Here is an 18273-nt window from a genome sequence, read left to right on the forward strand (position 1 = left end):
CATTAAGTCAGTGCTAAAAGCTGACAGGATATTTGAAAATATGACTGTGATGTGAATGTTGTCAAACACCTTTTCAGAAGTGTTCTGTTGATTTTCTCTTTGCCAGCTCTGATAGAAAAAAACATCTTAAAAAACATAGTAGCTTCAATATCATCATCCATGTCTGTATACACTTTGTATTTTATTTTCAGGTTGTCCCATTTGTTTTAGCCTGCTGGCCAAGACACATGTTAAATAAACACACATATGTGTGTAAATACTGTATATATACATATACTGTATATATATATATATAGATAGATAGATAGATAGATAGATAGATGTATATATACACACACCATTCAGTATGTTCTCAGAAATATGACATTTTAAAATTCTGCCTGAGAGGCTGTTCATATTCAATCATCCTAAAAATAAAAACTCGTATGTCCAACAAATTTGGTGAAATCTGAACTGATGTATGAAGTAACTGTTAATTACCATACCTTAACTAATGATGTATTAAACACGTTGTCATTACATGAAGTCAGACAGGATCATTAGTTCATGGTGAACAACAGGAATTCATTATTAATTCATACAGAAATTCATCATGAGTCATGCATTACTTCAACATGACTTCAGCATTATTTCACTAAGAAAACTGATCCATTATTATAAAGTGTTACCATAATTATTAACTAACCTCCATCTAACAGTGGCTGAATGTTTTACACCCGTAATGATCGTTCTGATCCCTCAGGTTTATGAATCTTTCGGTTTGATCCGGTTTGATCCTTGCTCCCTAAAAAACAAAGAAATGTAAAGCACGTTTTGTCATGTCAACAGACACAAGGATTCTTATATGGCAAAATAACTTTAATGATAAATATTATAATAATCCTGAAGTCAGCTCTGTATTCAATGCAAACGTTTACCTACTTTAGTTTTAAAGTCTGGAAATAAAGCAGGGCTCACAACCTCATCTGAATGTGGTCATCTTAGTCCATTTATACGTAATATGAAGTATAACAGTCTAGTCCCGTGGCTACATGTAAGCATTACTAACGTCACGTATTTTAACAGAAATATTAAGGTTTTAAGGTCCCTTGAAGCTTCACATATCTGGCGTTGGATGTTCAAAAGAGTAGAATCCAAATACTTACATTTAAAAGTGAATTCCACTCCGTTTCTCTCTTCCCCGCTAGGTGCCGCCATATTGGATAGTAATTTTCATGAATGAGCAGCGCGCAAAGGATCTTGGGATATATGGGGTCGCGAAGGATAGTAGCGATGTGTCCTTCTAGAACAGGGAAAAGAAGGCTGCATTTGTGGGCTACATCCGGGTGTTTTTGAAGGAGCCTTCGAAATGGGACAGCCTTCGCGCAGCGTTGTGACGTAATCGGCCTTCAAAATGCAGCCTCAGGAGGATGCAGACCCTGAATTGAGACACAGCTACAGTCACACCAGAGCCGTCAGATTACATGTTAATGGGGTTTTATTTTGGAGTTGAGTTTCCTCAAGACACAAGCTCTCCAAACTTTTACCCCTTTCCTATCTTCATCTCCTTTTCCCTCCTCCTCATCATCCCTCTCTCTCTCTCTCTATACTGTCCACAGCAAACCCCAGTGTGTCACATAATCATTGCAGTGAGCACAACACACACACACACACACACACACACACACACACACACACACACACACACACACACTGCAGCACAGATGGGTAGCATGGTCTCTCTCCTGCAGATGAATAGGTAAATATTTACCCACCCAGATTGTCTTTCTTCCTCATCCCTCCACCCGTCTCATTCCTCTCCACACCTCCACGCCACGCTCATTTTCTTCCCTCGCTGTCTCTTCTCGGGGTTCTTCTTCTGTCCCAAGAGTCGCCTTCATCTTATCACGGGGGCCACTAACACGCATCTGTTGTGCAAACAATCTCACATGCACATGCTCACTTTTTGAATATATAATGAAGAAATTGGCTTTATGTCTAAAACTCACACGTATATGTATGTGTATGTGTATGTGTATGTGCATGTGTATGTGTATGTGTATGTGTGCATGTAGGAGAGCTTCTGCAAACAAAGAGTTGATAATAATTGTGCTGAATACAATGGTGTGTTTTATGAAGCTTAATTTAGCCCATTGAGGCAGATGGGGGCCTGATGTGTGCTTATCTTGAGTTTTAATTAAAAGACTTAAGTCTCCTATGAACACACTCTCTGTGTAAATGCTAAATCAGATTGGTAGCACACTTTGGCTAATGGAGGTGACTGTCTGCAGGGATGTGATCTCTGTGCCTCCACGGGGCAGCAGGAGAAATGACGGGGAGAGAGCACACACAAAAACACGCACCTCTCTCCCTGCCTCATTATCTGTTTTGATTCAGGGGCCTCGGGCTGCTCCTTGTTTTATTCTAAAGTGCAGAAATAGTCAGGGGGTTAGCGACAGACTGCTAGTTGTTGATGTAAATTTGTCCATCCTCCTCCTTCCTCTCACCATACAGAAGTGAACAAAACATGTTCTCATGGTGGGAGTTTACTTTCCATTAAAACCTATCATTTATCTCAGACAATGTCAAACAGAGATCTAATTAAATGTAGCCTCTATAAACAGACATTTGAAGATGCTAATTAGAGAGGCAGAGTGGGGGTTTAGCCATACTTTCCTGTTTTCTGTGATTTCTCTCAGTTTTTATATAATTTTTTTATGAAACTAGATAAGTGTAATTCTCCACTCTTTTTCTTTGCCCTTCCATGCCTGACATAACAGATAATGTCTCTCTGCTCTGTCTGTTTATCTGCTCTCCACACACACTAGAGACTCATCTTTCTCTTTCAGTGTCTCTCTTCCATTTCTCATAAATATATTTGTATATGTGCAAAGCTCCTCAACAAACAACGTCCAGCAGTATGTGACAAGAATTCCTCCTAGGTCAGACACATCGATCTGCTTTGATGTTTTAAAAATACCCATCTTCTTTGTTTAATTGAAAGCATGTTGAGGTGTGACGCCTGATTTTTCCATCTCTGTGTCTGAGCCTCTCTCCCTTTCCTACACCCTCAGTTTTTTGAAAGGTGAACAATAACAAGATACATTTCCCCTCTCTCATTTTAACAAGGGAGAGTATCAGTGCGCTCCTTGTTCATTAGTATCACACATGACACCTCCGTCACCCTTAGATCTGCGAGAGACAGAGGTGTCAAAATGACAGTGTGTGTGCATGTTTTTGTTCCCTCTCAGCCTCTACCTCAGGAAAATCTGCAAAAGCCAATTCACACTCATCCCTCTCACTGCTCTCTCTCTCTGTATTCTATCTCCATGTGTTATTTTCAAACCTTGGCCTGAATTCAACTTTTTTTTTCCCCGCAGCAAAGGTGTAGAAGAATGAAAAAGACACACTTGCTACCTAAATTATATACTTCCTCACCACAGCTACCACCAAAGCGCCGGAGCAAATTGGATAATCAAGCCATTGGGAGATACAAATTACAGTTATCTTTAGAGGCCAGAAAAAAAATGTGCCTGTTTGTTCCCACTGCTAATTTTATTTACAGCCCCTTCCACTTTCATTAATGAAATTGCTTCAGGGATCCATTTAGATTGATATTTTTACTCCTGTGAGAAGATTTTTAAATCATTTGTGTTTATTGGAACTTTTGTTTTATCCTCTCAAGACTTATTTTTTCATCTTTTCCTGGTCGTATCTCTGGGGCTGCTCAAATTTTCTCAAATGTGTCCTCTGGACTAAGACAGCTTGCTTATAGACTCATACTGAAGGCCATACTGGGACACTGTGGGGAACCTTAGTTCCAGGAACCAAATGATATTTTCTCCTCTCTTGATTAATTATTGTAGAAAGCCCACAGGCCACAGCTCTTTTTTGTTTACTTAACAAAATAAAGGATTAAACTGTGTTTTTATGTTAAATACTCAAAGGGCCACTGCTGGAGGGGATTCCAGTTCATTTGTCATCACAAATAGAGAATTATTCATTTATTCATCTATTTAACCGCTCAATGCTCCGACTTTTGATTGAAATTCATTTTGTTTTTACTTTTCTATCGGGCAGTTGTCAAGCAGATCTGTGAGGTCAAGGATGCCTGTGCCTGCAGGCCATTGGTTAATATTAATGACCAATCAGAACTCATCAATAGGTTGGAGGTTATCAGGCAGTTGCAGATGCAGGAAGTTAATGTAATTAAGGATGCATCATGTTGTCGATAGTGAAGAAAATGTCGTCTCGGGTCTTTTCTTAATTTCTTTGTCGAGCTGTCTTCCTTGTTGGTCTGGTGTCTTAAGCTTTTTGGTCGCGCCATTTATCTGTCTTGAGGCTTTTAAACAAGATATAAAACATAATTACACGTTTTTTATTTCATTGTGTTGCTGTTTGTTTAGCTTTACCACATCTACAGCCACGCACTTTCTTTAATAACATGGAATCCTGCAGAGTTAAGGATTTACTACATCTGATGTTAGATGCTTGTCTAAATGTCTGGAGAGGAAGAGAGGGGGATTGACGAGAAAGAAGATTAAGTGAAGGAGTGAATTGAAATTAACAACCCTGTTTACTGGCGATTGATAGTTTACTTGGTCACTGTAGCCTTTCTCCTCCGTGTCATCACATGGAATCTGTTTCATTCATACATCTTTTACTGGGATATAGTAGTCGACAGCTCGTTATATGAAACACTACATTTAGAGACTCTTCTGTCCCTCCTATCCTACAAAAAATTGTAGTTTGATTTTAAGGCTTTAAATCTGTGCATTGCTCCTTCAGTTGAAACTGTTCCGGGTCTAACTATAGGGAGAAAACTACGTCTTTAAAACAGTACTTGGAAAGCCAGCTTGTCACAGTTATTTTCCTCTGTGTCTGATACTTTTGTGAATAAAATACAGAATCCTCTTATTGCTTATTTATGATTTTATGGTAATTTAATGCTATACAGCAGAGATGATGTTAAAAGCCTGTGGGATCGAGCCCAACCATTAAAACTGTATGCAACACGTCAAAACAGCAAACATATCAATGAAATTGTGAAGTGTGAACTCTGGAGATGTTATGTTTCTGACTGACACACGACTCAGCCTTGGAGTTCTTTTCAAAGCTGTCCAACTGCTGTCAATACAAACCAAATATCTGGAACTGATCAATACATCTATTCCCACACCTTACTGGCTACCATTAATTCAATGAGCCGGCAGGTCAATAATCAATAGCAATTGATCTGTAGCAGAGGTTGCTAATCAGGGTTTGATTGGTGAATGAGTCCACGGGGAGAGGCTTCAGCCTTCTTTAATGCCATGGAGCTTCACATAGCTTTCAAAGACGTGCATTAACAGTGGGAAAATACCCAAACCCCAGAGTCGTTTTAAATAATTGATCAAGTGAAGGTTTAAATTTAATAGATCATTTTAGAATAAACAGAGTTCTGTTTTTTTATACGAGTGTGTTTTCATTATTTAAATTAATTTTTTCCCCAAGAGATTCTTCGGAATACAGATTGTTGTTCTGCATGATGCTCCCAGATCACATGATGAATTAGTAAAATGAAAAATATGATAAACACTGGTAACCAAAATGTATACGCTGTATGCTGTAAAAGATTACCATGAGCAGCAGCATTCGACCAAACACTCTGCTTTGGCTGAAATGTGTTCCCCTCTGCAGCTGACATCTTTAGTTTTAATAATAGAAACGTATTTCAACCAGAGAGGGTTCAAGGATTTAACCCCCATTTAACCAGGGAAACCATCACACCAGTTACTTAATAAAATGTTTCCCAACAACAGCATATTAGAAAGTTTGATATGTAACCAAAACCCCTCTCTGTCTCTCCTAATAGGGTCCCAGGTGTGACCATCGCGACGGATATAATCTGCGGGTTTCCTGGTGAGACGGAGGAAGACTTCCAAGAGACAATAGAGCTGGTGAAACTCTACCGATTCCCAAGTCTCTTTATCAACCAGTTCTACCCCAGACCAGGAACACCTGCAGCCAAGATGGAGCAAGTAGCAGCACATGTGGTGAGTGTGGACAAAAAGCCTGAGACTTTTTTTTTTACCTTTTGTGCCAAATGTGAGACAACCCTGATTATATAGTAACCCCCCTTTTCAAGACGTATTTTAAATACTATAGTAAGCTGATGTTTTTAACACCTTTTAGATAACATACTTTTTTCAGCCTCTTAGAATGAAACTGTCACATGTATAAATGAAGCAACCAAGTGTTGAAATTAGGCATACCTTTGTTTAGCTTTTCTTTAACATACTCTCATGCAGAAACAGGTACTGTATTTGTTGTCTTTTTAACAGTTGCTCAACGCTTCTGCTATATTATAGGGTGTTTTTCTTTTAAATGCACCATGGGCACAGATTTGGACTTATCATTACATTGTGCACCCATATAGTGGGCGGCTTGGGTTCGATTCCAGCCTGTGGCTCCTTTCCCACATGTCATTCCCCTGCTATCTCCCACTTTCCTGCTCTCTCCACTGTCCTCTCCTCTCTGAATAAAGTGGAAAAGCACAAAAAATATAACTTTAAAATACATCACAACTCTGCCTCAGCTGCTGGTTAACTTGTCCAACCTATATGCATCTTTGCTTGGGTCACCATGTCACTTTATCTTTCATCCCCCCCTGGCCCTGTAGTGGTCAGTGATGTTTGGCATCAGTCATGAGGGGTACACTCGTTTTAAGGGAAGTACTGAAAAACACCTGGAAAATGGGAGAAAAAGTAAAATGTCCTGGAAAATCACATATAGTCCTGGAAAGTTATTCCAACATGGCTGCGTGCGACCTGACCCGATTAACAAAACACATCCCCATTCATTGAAAGTTGAGTGCATGCTGTGCTGGAAAAGACAGCGACACTGCGCAACTTTTTTCACATCTTTTCTCCTTCACTTCATAATCATGCATTAACAGAAAACAGGGGTATATTGTTTATGTTTTATGGTACATTCACCTTGTAGAGTGCTCTTTTGATTCAAAGAGTGTTATATTTAAGTTATAGTGTGACCAGTGGAGTCGGGCAGAGAGCTTGGGGGTCTGTGCCTCACAACTTTCTCTGAAGGCTGAGAGCTCAATTACCGTACTCTAGCTCAGTTGTTCTCACAGTGGGGTCCTGGGACCCCTGGGGGTCTGCGAACCATAGCGTGGGGGTCCATGAAATAAATTGAATACATTTCTAATAAATTATAAAATTGTGCTGTGTCATTACAAAACAGCATATACACCATTGTTATGATACCATTTGGTGGCTCGAAGGGATATGTGAGTTATATGTGCATTTATTCTGTTACAAAACCATTCTTACCCTGACCCTAGGGTTGTGATTAGGGTTAGGGTTGTGATTAGGGTTAGGGTTGTGATTAGGATTAGGGTTAAGATTAGGGTTAGGGTTAGGGTTAGGGTTGTGATTAGTGTTAGGATTAGGATTAGGGTTAGGGTTGTGATTAGGGTTAGGATTAGGGTTAGGGTTAGGTTTGGGATTAGAGTTAGGGTTAGGGTTGGGATTAGAGTTAGGGTTAGGGTTGTGGTTAGGGTTAGGGTTAAGGTTATGAATAGGGTTAGGATTAGGGTTAAGGTTATGCTTAGGGTTAGGATTAGGTTAAGATTAGGGTTAGGATTAGGGTTAGAGTTAGGGTTAGGGTTGGGATAAGAGTTAGGGTTGGGGTTAGGGTTAGGTTTAGGTTTAGGATTAGGGTTAGGATTAGGGTTAGGGTTAGGGTTGGGATTAGAGTTAGGGTTGGGGTTAGGGTTAGGTTTAGGTTTAGGGTTTTGATTAGGGTTAAGGTTAGGGTTGGGATTAGAGTTAGGGTTGGGGTTGGGTTTAGGATTAGGGTTAGGATTAGGGTTAGGGTTGGGATTAGAGTTAGGGTTAGGATTAGGATTAGGGTTAGGGTTATGATTAGGGTTAGGGTTAGGGTTGGGATTAGAGTTAGGGTTGGGGTTAGGGTTAGGTTTAGGGTTAGGATTAGGGTTAGGGTTAGGGTTGGGGTTAGGGTTAGAGTTAGATTTAGGTTTAGGATTAGGGTTAGGATTAGGGTTAGGGTTAGGGTTGGGGTTAGGGTTGGGGTTGGGGTTAGGGTTAGGTTAAGGATTAGGGTTAGGATTAGGGTTAGGGTTGGGATTAGAGATAGGGTTGGGGTTAGGGTTAGGTTTTGGATTAGGGTTAGGATTAGGGTTAGGGTTGGGATTAGAGTTAGGGTTAGGATTAGGGTTAGGATTAGGGTTAGGGTTAGGGTTGGAATTAGAGTTAGGGTTGGGGTTAGGGTTAGGGTTGTGATTAGGGTTAAGGTTATGGTTAGGGTTAGGATTAGGGTTAGGGTTAGGATTAGGGTTAGGGTTAGGATTAGGGTTAGGGTTGTGATTAGGGTTAAGGTTAGGATTAGGATTAGGTTAGGGTTATGATTAGGATTAGGGTTAGAACCAGAACCATACCAGAACCGAACCAGAATTGAACCAGAACCGTACCAGAACCGAACCAGAACCAGAACAGGACCGTTCCAGAACTGAACCAGAACCAAACTCAAGCAAACAGAACCAGAACCAAACTCAAGCAAACCCAACCAGATCCCAACCAGAACCCAACCAGAACCCACCAGATCCCAACCAGAACCGAACCAGAACCAGAACAGGACTGTACCAGAACCTAACCAGAAACGAACTCAAGCAAACAGAACCAGAACCAAACTCAAGCAAACAGAACCAGAACCAGACTCAAGCAAACCCAACCAGAACCAAACCAGAACCAGAAAAGGACCATACCAGAACCGAACCAGAACCAAACTCAAGCAAACAGAACCAGAACCAAACAGAACCAGAACCAAACTCAAGCAAACCCAACCAGAACCGAACCAGACCCCAACCGGATCCGAACCAGAACCGTCCAGAACCGAACCAGAACCAAATCCTACTAGAACCGAACCAGAACCGAATCCTACTAGAACCGAGCCAGAACCGAACCAGAACCAGAACCAGAACCGTTCAGAACTGAACCAGAACCGAACCGGAACCGAATCGTACTAGTACAGAGCCAGAACCGAACCAGAACTGAACCAGAACAGAACCCAACCAGAACCCAACCAGAACCAAACTCAAGCAAACAGAGCCAGAACCAAACTTAAGCAAACAGAACCAGATCCAAACTAAAGCAAACAGAACCAGAACCAAAGTCAAGCAAACAGAACCAGAACCAAACTCAAGCAAACAGAAATAGAACCAGAACCAAACTGGAGCAAACAGAACCAGAACCAAACTCATGCAAACAGAAACTCCACGTTGTAGACATCACTGGTCATAATAGACATCGCCACGCAGGAAGACAGTTTACATTTTTTTAAACCTCTGAGAGATCTTCAAATGCAGAGTACGTCTTTACACCGGTGTGATTTTTTCAGAGTTTACAGTAACTCAAATAAAAAAACGTGACATTTGCTTTGTTTTATATCGACCACTTAGCAGGATGAATATCATGATTAAGCAGGTACATTTTGAGTCTGAGTTGAGTTGAGAAACATTTGCGGCCATATTTGTCATTCAGTTCTATTTAGGTCATTATTGCACTGATCCTCTGATCATTATTATTATTTATTTATTTAAGTAAAGCAGCTTCCTGATTCATTTGCAGGCTCTTTTGTTTTTTTCTTAGCTCATTTTATATTTTTTGAGAAAAGAGAAAGCTGAGATGTTGCCCATCATTGTTACTTGTTTGCACTAATAAAGTGAAGTGCTGTACATCTGTGGTTGCATTATTCTATTATCAATTTGCCATAATTTTTAAGTATGTAAGAGATGATTTCGTTGATAACCATAGACTACATGTCTTTCAATGTAGACTTCCACTGAGAGGAACATATTAGACTATTTAGGAACTAAATTAGGAACTAAATCTGGCAAAGAGTGGGAACCCTGAGAGCACAGCAGTTAATATGTGTCTTCTTTTGCAGCACAGTTTGCTTCAATTCTGCACAAAGATGTTGCAGGATTTACAGCACAAAATAATTACCGATGCACTCTTAATACTTTGAAACTTTAGTGCGATCACAGTTTGTTACTAACATTTGACTAACTGAGAGAATTGCACTATGAGCACCTATCCATAATCAATCTACTGTACATAAACATATTCCGTCTGACAGTCTGCATGTGCTTGCAGCGTGTGCACATGCTCTACTGTAAGTTCAAATACAAATTTGCATGTGTGAGTATTCAAGAAACGCAGGCCGGCCTCCTGTCATCTGTAGATGTAAAAGCCTGTTCCAGTTCTGTCATGACTTGTGTATGAATTTTAATAATACTAATCCAGGAAGACTTTTTAGGGAGGAGAGTGTGAGAGCTATGTCATACTTGTGACAGAACTCACATGCTGCACACGCTGAATGAAAGTGAGCAGAGTTAATGTGTGAATGTTTGATGTAAAAGCTGCTGTTAGTTAACGAAGGACAGAAAATATAAATGTGTTCAAAGCAGAGGACAGAACGATCTGATTCTGATGCACGTGGGTCAGTCCAGCCTCAGACCTGTCTTGCAATGTCTCTTTAAATAAGGTCTCATGGTGAGTCGTATCAGACTGAGGTTAAGTGGCGTCCTTAAAGATGTAAAATTGTGATAAAAATGATTGAGTTTAAAAGTAAATCAAGGCACATTGATACATTATTAGGAAGTATAAGTTTGTTACACTTTGTCTCATATTGGCTGCTGCTTCATTTGAACCTTACATCATTTTTTTTAACCATATACCTTCTGACGAATCATTTCGAATAAAGCTGTAATGTAATAAAATATGTGCAAATAAGAAAAATAAGCAAAAGAGAAGCATGTGTTGGAGACTTTAGCAGCTTCAGCTTAATCTTGACCTTTTTTCCTCTGAGGTTTCTCAGAGAGCTGCAGTCATCAACACAATATTTGCACCATGTATATTTCTTGTTAGCCCTGTTCTGAAACATATATAACTTATATTTCATTGTGTATGAATGTACATTTTTACAGTTTTACAAACATAGTTCAATTCCGTATTGTTTTAATTTTGCAGGAATGATTACTTGCATCCCTAACTACACCCAAAATGAGGACTATAGCTCATCTCTGAGCCTCCCCCTGCTGAGATATTGTGAAACATTTGTATGCACCATGTGTCACTCCTCAGATATTGAATCCTAACTCATTTTTCTGTTATCTTTTCTTTAGTTTGACCTCCTACATTATACTGGAGCCTTTTCTATATGTTCTTCTTCTCCTCACATTTGCACTCTCTCCTTCTTTACCATCAAAGTGTTGACATATCTCTTTCAAGTGGAGCATCTTCATAAGTCATTCTCTTTCTCCTCTCCCTCCTATGTCTTCTCATTCTCTGAGGAGATGCTGAGCGTGTCTTAGAGGGATCAATCCCCCGACAACCACACCACTGCATCTCCTCTTCTAATCTTTTCCTCCTCTCTCCTGTCTCTCTCTTACATCTATCTCATCCCACCGTTATTGTCAGTGGTTGGATGTCAGCACACATCTCTCCCAGTCTTCATTCCACAGGCAGCTCTTCCAGTATCAGGTGGTGGCTTAATGCTGATTCCTGTGGAAACTTTTTATTGTCAAAGTCACATTTTTAAAGTAATTTATAAATGCAAAAGCAAATATTTTATAAGCTAGTTTTGTGTGAATTTAGATCCCCATGTTGCCCTCTTTGCTCTTTAAGTAAAATGTTTGCATATTTGTACCTGACAGAGACAAGTGAAAGGTGAGAGAGGGAGTCAAAACAATATGTTAGGGTCTCTGTAAGCAGCACACCTGCTTCAGTGGTTAAAGCTGCACACAACATCACATCATCAGTCAGCATGCACCTGCTCTCACACACATACACAGACAAAACACACACACAGACGGACACACAAACACACAGCTAGTGGTGGCAGCTAGGCGACGTCAAGGCCATGTAGGGTCAGTCATTAATAAAGTGCACCAGATGGTTTGTCTGGAACACAACTGTGTTGAATAGCCACGGGAGGGATGATGGAGAAGTAGATGGAGGAGGAAGCGGACACAGAAGGAGGCCTAAGAGAGAGAGGGAGAGAGAAAGGGGGGAGAAGGTACAAGAAGAAACGATAAAAGGGGAAGGAGATGAATGAAGGAAGGAAGTAAAGTGAGACAACAACAACAACAGAGGGGCATCGTGGGACCTCGGGGGTCACCTGAAGGAGCACTGACACCCTCAGTAATTTAAACCGCCCCAATGAGTGCTGCAGATTTCAAATTCACCAAACACATTCATTGTAATGGTAGTATTGTAACGCAGTGATTTACTGCTCTAAAACAGGGCAGATGTATAAAGTACAGTGGCTAGAAATAGATGAACATATTAATTTAGTTATATTACGAGCATGGGAATTAGCTTCTGACCTGTGACCCGGTTAGAGGGTCAGAATGAGAAGAATCAACAACAAGCTTCTAACCTATGAATTATAACTTAAAGATTCAACTCTATGCAAACACCATATGAAGAAATAACAATTATAAAAAGATGATATATGAGGTAGTTTGGCTTATTGGCTGATGGGGCATCCCATATACAGAGGCTGCAGTATGCAGGTGTTCAGCCTTCGATCCCACCCCCTTACCTTTTTGTCTTTATTACACAGGACAGCTTGAAAGAGACAGGAAATGTGGGTAGAGTGGGGGGATGACATGCACTGAATCCTGTCAGGACCAAGAATCCATCCTATGAAATACGACTAAGTCTGTAGTCTCTGTACATGGGGCACCTGCTCTGCCAGCTGAGCCAAGCCAGCACCCAAAGAAATGTAAGACTTACAGAATCAAGTTAATATTTTAAAATGTTGGTATCTTGTAATACATGAATCATTTGATGATGTCATGTTAAGAAATATTGTTATAAATTTGGCAGTCTCGTTTCCAGCGAGAACAGAAACACACATTTGAATAGAAAGCCTCTCAGATTTGACTCCGCCTGAGAGTGAAGCTGAGGAAACATTTAAAGCTGCAGAGAGCGTCCAGCTGTGAGTTGGTCCAGGTGTTTGGGGTATCTGTAGGTCTAACTTATTACCCATTGTAATAGATGATGTATGAGAGCGTGCAGGACAGAGCAGATAACAGGGGCAGATGGAAAGAATAGGAGACCACAGGGATGGAGGGAGAGAGGGGCGCATGTTGAGAATAAAGGGATGTGAATGCTATTAGCTTGGTTCTCTATAATCATCCCCAGGTGACTAAAACTTAGCCTTGATAAATGGACTTGCTAAGAGGGGAGTGTGTGTGTGTTGGGATGCCCATTGGTATGCAAAGAAGAGTAGAGAAGGAGCAGCTGCTGAAAAGAAGGAGAGAAAAAAGTGATACAGGAGGAGATTAGCTATTCTAGTGGGACAGTGTTTTTAATTTCCCCAGGTTGTAATTGGTTAAGAACTCCATTACCCAGAACGCACCAGTGCGGCAGCTGTCAAAGTGAAACAGCTGGCCAGCCACTAGTAGCTCCATCTCATAACTTCACCATCATTTATCTACGCCTGGACACACACACACACACACACACACACACACACACACACACACACACACACACACACACACACACACAAACAAATGCAGACACATGCATGCTTTTCCCTTATCTATACACACATACACTCACACACACACATATCAGGGGAGATAATAATACTTGACTACAGGCAGTCTAACAGGTATTAAGGTTGAGTTAATGGTTAAGTTGCTGTCTTGGGCCACGTAGACCTGAACCTGATTAATGAGAGCTCGTCCACTAATAACAGAAGAGATAACACGTTGCATTTTAATGATCACACTTTTTGCTCTCCACATTCACCGTCCGTTTTTTGACCTCAGTGATCCGCTGTTCATGTCAGAGATTTATATGAAAATGAACATCTCAACAGGAACAGCTTGATGTAGATTTGATAAAAGATGAACGTATCTGGTACCTTTAAAGGACTTTGATGCTGCAGAATACTATCAGTGAAGAGAGCAGAAACAAAAAGTTTTTTTTGGTGCGGTTGTTACATTTTTTTAGTTCATGAGTTCAGTGTGTTACCTTTCAAGTTCTGAACCAGCAACTTTAATCTCTCATTCATCTACCAAACATACATTTTAAGAATCATGATAACATGTTCACTATTCACTGGTTATATGTTCTTTTTCATGGACATCTCAACCAGCACTAAGAATCAAAGTGAAGCAACATAGAATCATATGTTGTACTCGGTATAAATGTGCATGTCAGAAACTTAGAAATGACACCTTACACTGAAATGAAAAGATATGAGGGTTACAAGAACCATGATGTGGAAATCATTGCAGGAATATTTAAAATACTCTACAAGACACAAAAAATATTTTAAAAATCAGCATTTATTTTCTTTAACTATGAGGCATGTACTTACATCAAACAATATATCCAGCTGTCCAGAATTTTAACTAAATCTATTTTAACTAGAACATAAATCATATATTTATTACAATAATTTAACTTTTCTCAGATGTTGTCTCATTAAAAGCAAAAGATTTATTCTCTTAAATCACTCAACTATTTGATTATAAAGCTGGGTGTAGTGAGTGGACAGCTTTACTTAGCTTTACTGGCCTGAATATGTCTCAATGTGAGTCTGCTTTGAGTTGTTTACACTTAGGATGCTACATCAAATGCAGCTGTAAAGCATTTAATCTATGTTAAGGGCTCACATACACAGGCCTGTATTTATGTGTCACTCAGCACATCACATAGCTCAATAAAGGAACATAATCAAATGTCATGTCTTTAAAAAATGACCACTTTCTGACTAAAGCAGCAGATTCGACTCATGACAACATCATGAAGTGACCTCTGTGGAGAGACTGTGGTCAAACACAGACACTCACACATCAACGGACACACAGCATCACCACTGTGGCCACTCTCGTTTGATGCTTTAGGAAGTGTTAATCCTGTGCTCACACAGACACAAACACACACAGATATAAGCCTGAGGTTTTTCTTTGGAGTACCATAACACACACAGGCTGCGAGTGTTGGCTCTGTAACACCAACATCTGCCTGTCATTAGGGAAAGACAAACGGGCACACAGTGTTTGAGCCGGAAGCTGGAAGGGTACAGGCTGGGGCAAGATCACTGTTACCTTGCCCCACAACAAACTCACAGCAGGGCACTCAGATACAGAGTCTATGCACTTATAGACACACATGACCACGCACAGGCACACACACAGATATCCAGGGACTTGTGTCAGGAGGCAGATTTTTTATTTATACTCTCAAAAATTCAACCAAAAGCAGAGAGTTTCAGATTCTATCAGCACAATGTACCATCTCACAAACAGCCTTTAATGTCCAGCTGACACATCTCACTGATCTGATAGAATACAGCTACAACACAGTCACAAACATATCATACCTCCTCTGCTTTGACTACATGTTCAGTCATTTTAATTTATACATTGAGATTTATTTCCTCTTATTTCTAGTTTCTCTTTAATGTGACTAAAATGCTGCTTTTCAGCCAGAAAGCCAGATCTGTTTCCATGTCTTAATATTTTCACATGTGACAAAGTAATAGCACTCAAGAGTTGCATAACTTCCCTCCGAGTTAATTAACATAAATTAATTCATAGAGAACTGTGGTGTTTTTTCTTTTTGTGTGAGTTTAAGTTTGTTGTGTTCGCAGCAGCGGAGTGTGTAATATTTCCAACAACAATCCTGCTCGTGTTTGGAGTCTGTGTTTGAGAACAAGTGTACACAACCATGTAATGTCACTTCTCGTTAGACACAGCATCCGTCTCTGGCGGCAACAACAGATGGACGTAATGGTAACAACCATCGTTCATCATCACTGTGGTGACAGGTCCAAAGACACACACACACACACACACACACACACACACAGAGAGTGGCTTTGCATTGCAGAACCTCTAACACAACTGCGATGGCATGCTAGATTAACTTCTCTGGTTGATGGACTACACATGCATGCACACACACCCAAACACACAAACCTGTTTACAGACGTGTCGGTGTGCAGCACACTAATAAAGCTCTTCAAATTAAGGACACAATGAATTATGAAAGGTAACACTTGTCTCCTGAGAGATGGATTACCACCTGAACAGATGACTTTAGATAGAGCAGTCGTGGATTAAAAAAATGCTGTTAGACCTCTTTTTAAAACTTTCTTATATTTCATATGAACAAGTTTAGTTGTACAGTGTAATCAAATGTCAGCATGGCACATGTCTTTCAGAGCAGTCCATGAATGATCATAATCCCCATCAACATCAGTTCCTCTAGTCAGGGATGGAACAAAAGGATGGCAAATACAAACATTGAGAAATAAAAAAGTATAGCTATTTATTAGGGGGGGGGGGGGGGGGGGGGAAGACATATTGTGACAATATTTCAGAAATCAGATGTATTAACTGTTATTGTTTGCTGTAAGCTTTCAGCTCTTTAACACTTTAGGGTCTTTTTTAATTATTCGCAATGCACCAAATCATTTCACTGGGTACAAGTGATGACCCTTAGCAGGCCAGTTTATTACTGTAACAACCTTCTTCACGAGCAGAATGTGATTCTTCATTGTCTTCCTGAAAGAAGAAGGGCCTTTCCTGTAGTTTGCATCACATTTTGCTCCAAAGCCTCACAAATGTACAGCTTACCCATGACATGCAACCCTGCACCATCAAGGACGCTGGCTTCCAAACAGTGTGCTTTTATACCCCCTTTTCGACTGAGGGAGTTTCAGGGCTGGTTCTGAGCCGGTGCTCAATTGAGAACCCGTTTTTCATGTTTCAACTACGAGTGAACCGGCTCCCTGCAGGGAAAACCAGTTCCAGAGCGGCTCCAACTCTTTGCTGGTCTAGAACTGCGAACCGCTTATGTCAGGGGCGGGGAGCGGGTTTGCCGTGATCAAAAACACAAACCAAACGTGTTTCCGCAATTGTCCTGCAGCTAGAAATAAAAGAGACTAATGGATTCCAAGGCAAAGCAGCGGTCGGCCGTAGAGACAAGCTGCCATTGTCTGCCATCGTTGTTGTTGTGATGGAAAGTTCGCGCTAGTGCTGCTGGGACAATCGGCCACGTAAATCTGACGACGTGACGTGGCTCTTCCTCTGACTCGAGTGGGCGGAGAAACAAACTGGTGCCGTGTTGGTTCGCAAGTTCAACCAGCTCCAATCCAGCGTGAGCACCAGCCCGGAAATACAACCCCTAACCCTAACCCAAAAGAAGTAAAAGTGAGGATGAGCACGAGGAGGGTCTCTCTTCTCTTTGAACCTGTGTCCATGATTTAAAAAAACGATTCCAAATCTTGACTTTTGAGACCTCAAGAAGTCTGTCACGTCACCTCAGTCCATCTTCAGTGAGAAGGTGGCGTTAAAAGTAGAGTTTGAACTTGCATTTGTTGATACATCAACAAACTCTGTTTAGCCCATGCAGAGATGTTAACTGCAGAGTTTTACCTGTTTTAAATGCAGTGCCTTCTGAGAACCTGAAGGTCACTGACATCCAGTAATGGTTTTTGGGCTTGTTTCTTGGTACAGGCACTTCTTCAGATTCTCTGAATCTTTTAATTATAAGATGACAAACACCTACAAATAATGGCATGGTATTTTTAAGCATTACTTAAGCATTAGTTCATGCTGAATCCATCATTGATAAAGCATTGTTCCTATGATGTTACTTATTTGTATAGAATTCATAAACGTTTATGAGGAGTAAGAAGGGAATTTTTCATTCACTTTAAACCACTTTCTCCTGTCTTTGGTTGCCACTTTCAAAACATTTTGGACTGTGTTGATGATAGATGAAATTCAAAACACAGCTATCATTTACCAAAAACTATTACACTCTGACATTGCTGGGAACCCTTCTTCGAAATATGGTTGTATTTCAACTTCTGCAAACCAGGTTGACAAATTCTACTCAGCAAAATGTAGCAAATGCAGTGCAGAGTTTCCGTTACAGCACCTGTGGAGAGCACTTACGGTCTATTTAATCCTTATCTTGGTTTACATTTGCTACTCCTACAGTGGGACAAAAAAGTGTTTAGTCAGCCACTGATTTTGCAAGTTCTCCCACTTAGAAAGATGAGAGAGGTCTGTAATTTTCATCAGAGGTACACTTCAACTATGAGAGACAAAATGAGAAAAAAATTTCAGGAAATCACATTGTAGGATTTTTAAAGAATTTATTTGTAAATTATGGTGGAAAATAAGTATTTGGTCAGTAACAATAGTTCAGCTCAATACTTTGTAACATAACCTTTGTT

General features: G+C 40.3%; 1 protein-coding gene across 3 annotated transcripts in view; it reads left to right on the forward strand.

Moving 5' to 3' along the window:
• cdkal1 (CDK5 regulatory subunit associated protein 1-like 1) overlaps nt 1-18273 on the forward strand; it is a 276511-nt gene that overhangs the window by 191892 nt on the left and 66346 nt on the right. For all 3 annotated transcript variants that reach the window (XM_034697513.1, XM_034697512.1, XM_034697514.1), the window contains exon 11: nt 5834-6014. In XM_034697513.1, coding sequence (XP_034553404.1) covers nt 5834-6014 — 181 coding nt within the window. The remainder of the gene's footprint in view (nt 1-5833; nt 6015-18273) is intronic.

This window comes from Notolabrus celidotus, chromosome 12 (genome assembly GCF_009762535.1).
Source record: "Notolabrus celidotus isolate fNotCel1 chromosome 12, fNotCel1.pri, whole genome shotgun sequence".
NCBI lineage: Eukaryota > Metazoa > Chordata > Actinopteri > Labriformes > Labridae > Notolabrus > Notolabrus celidotus.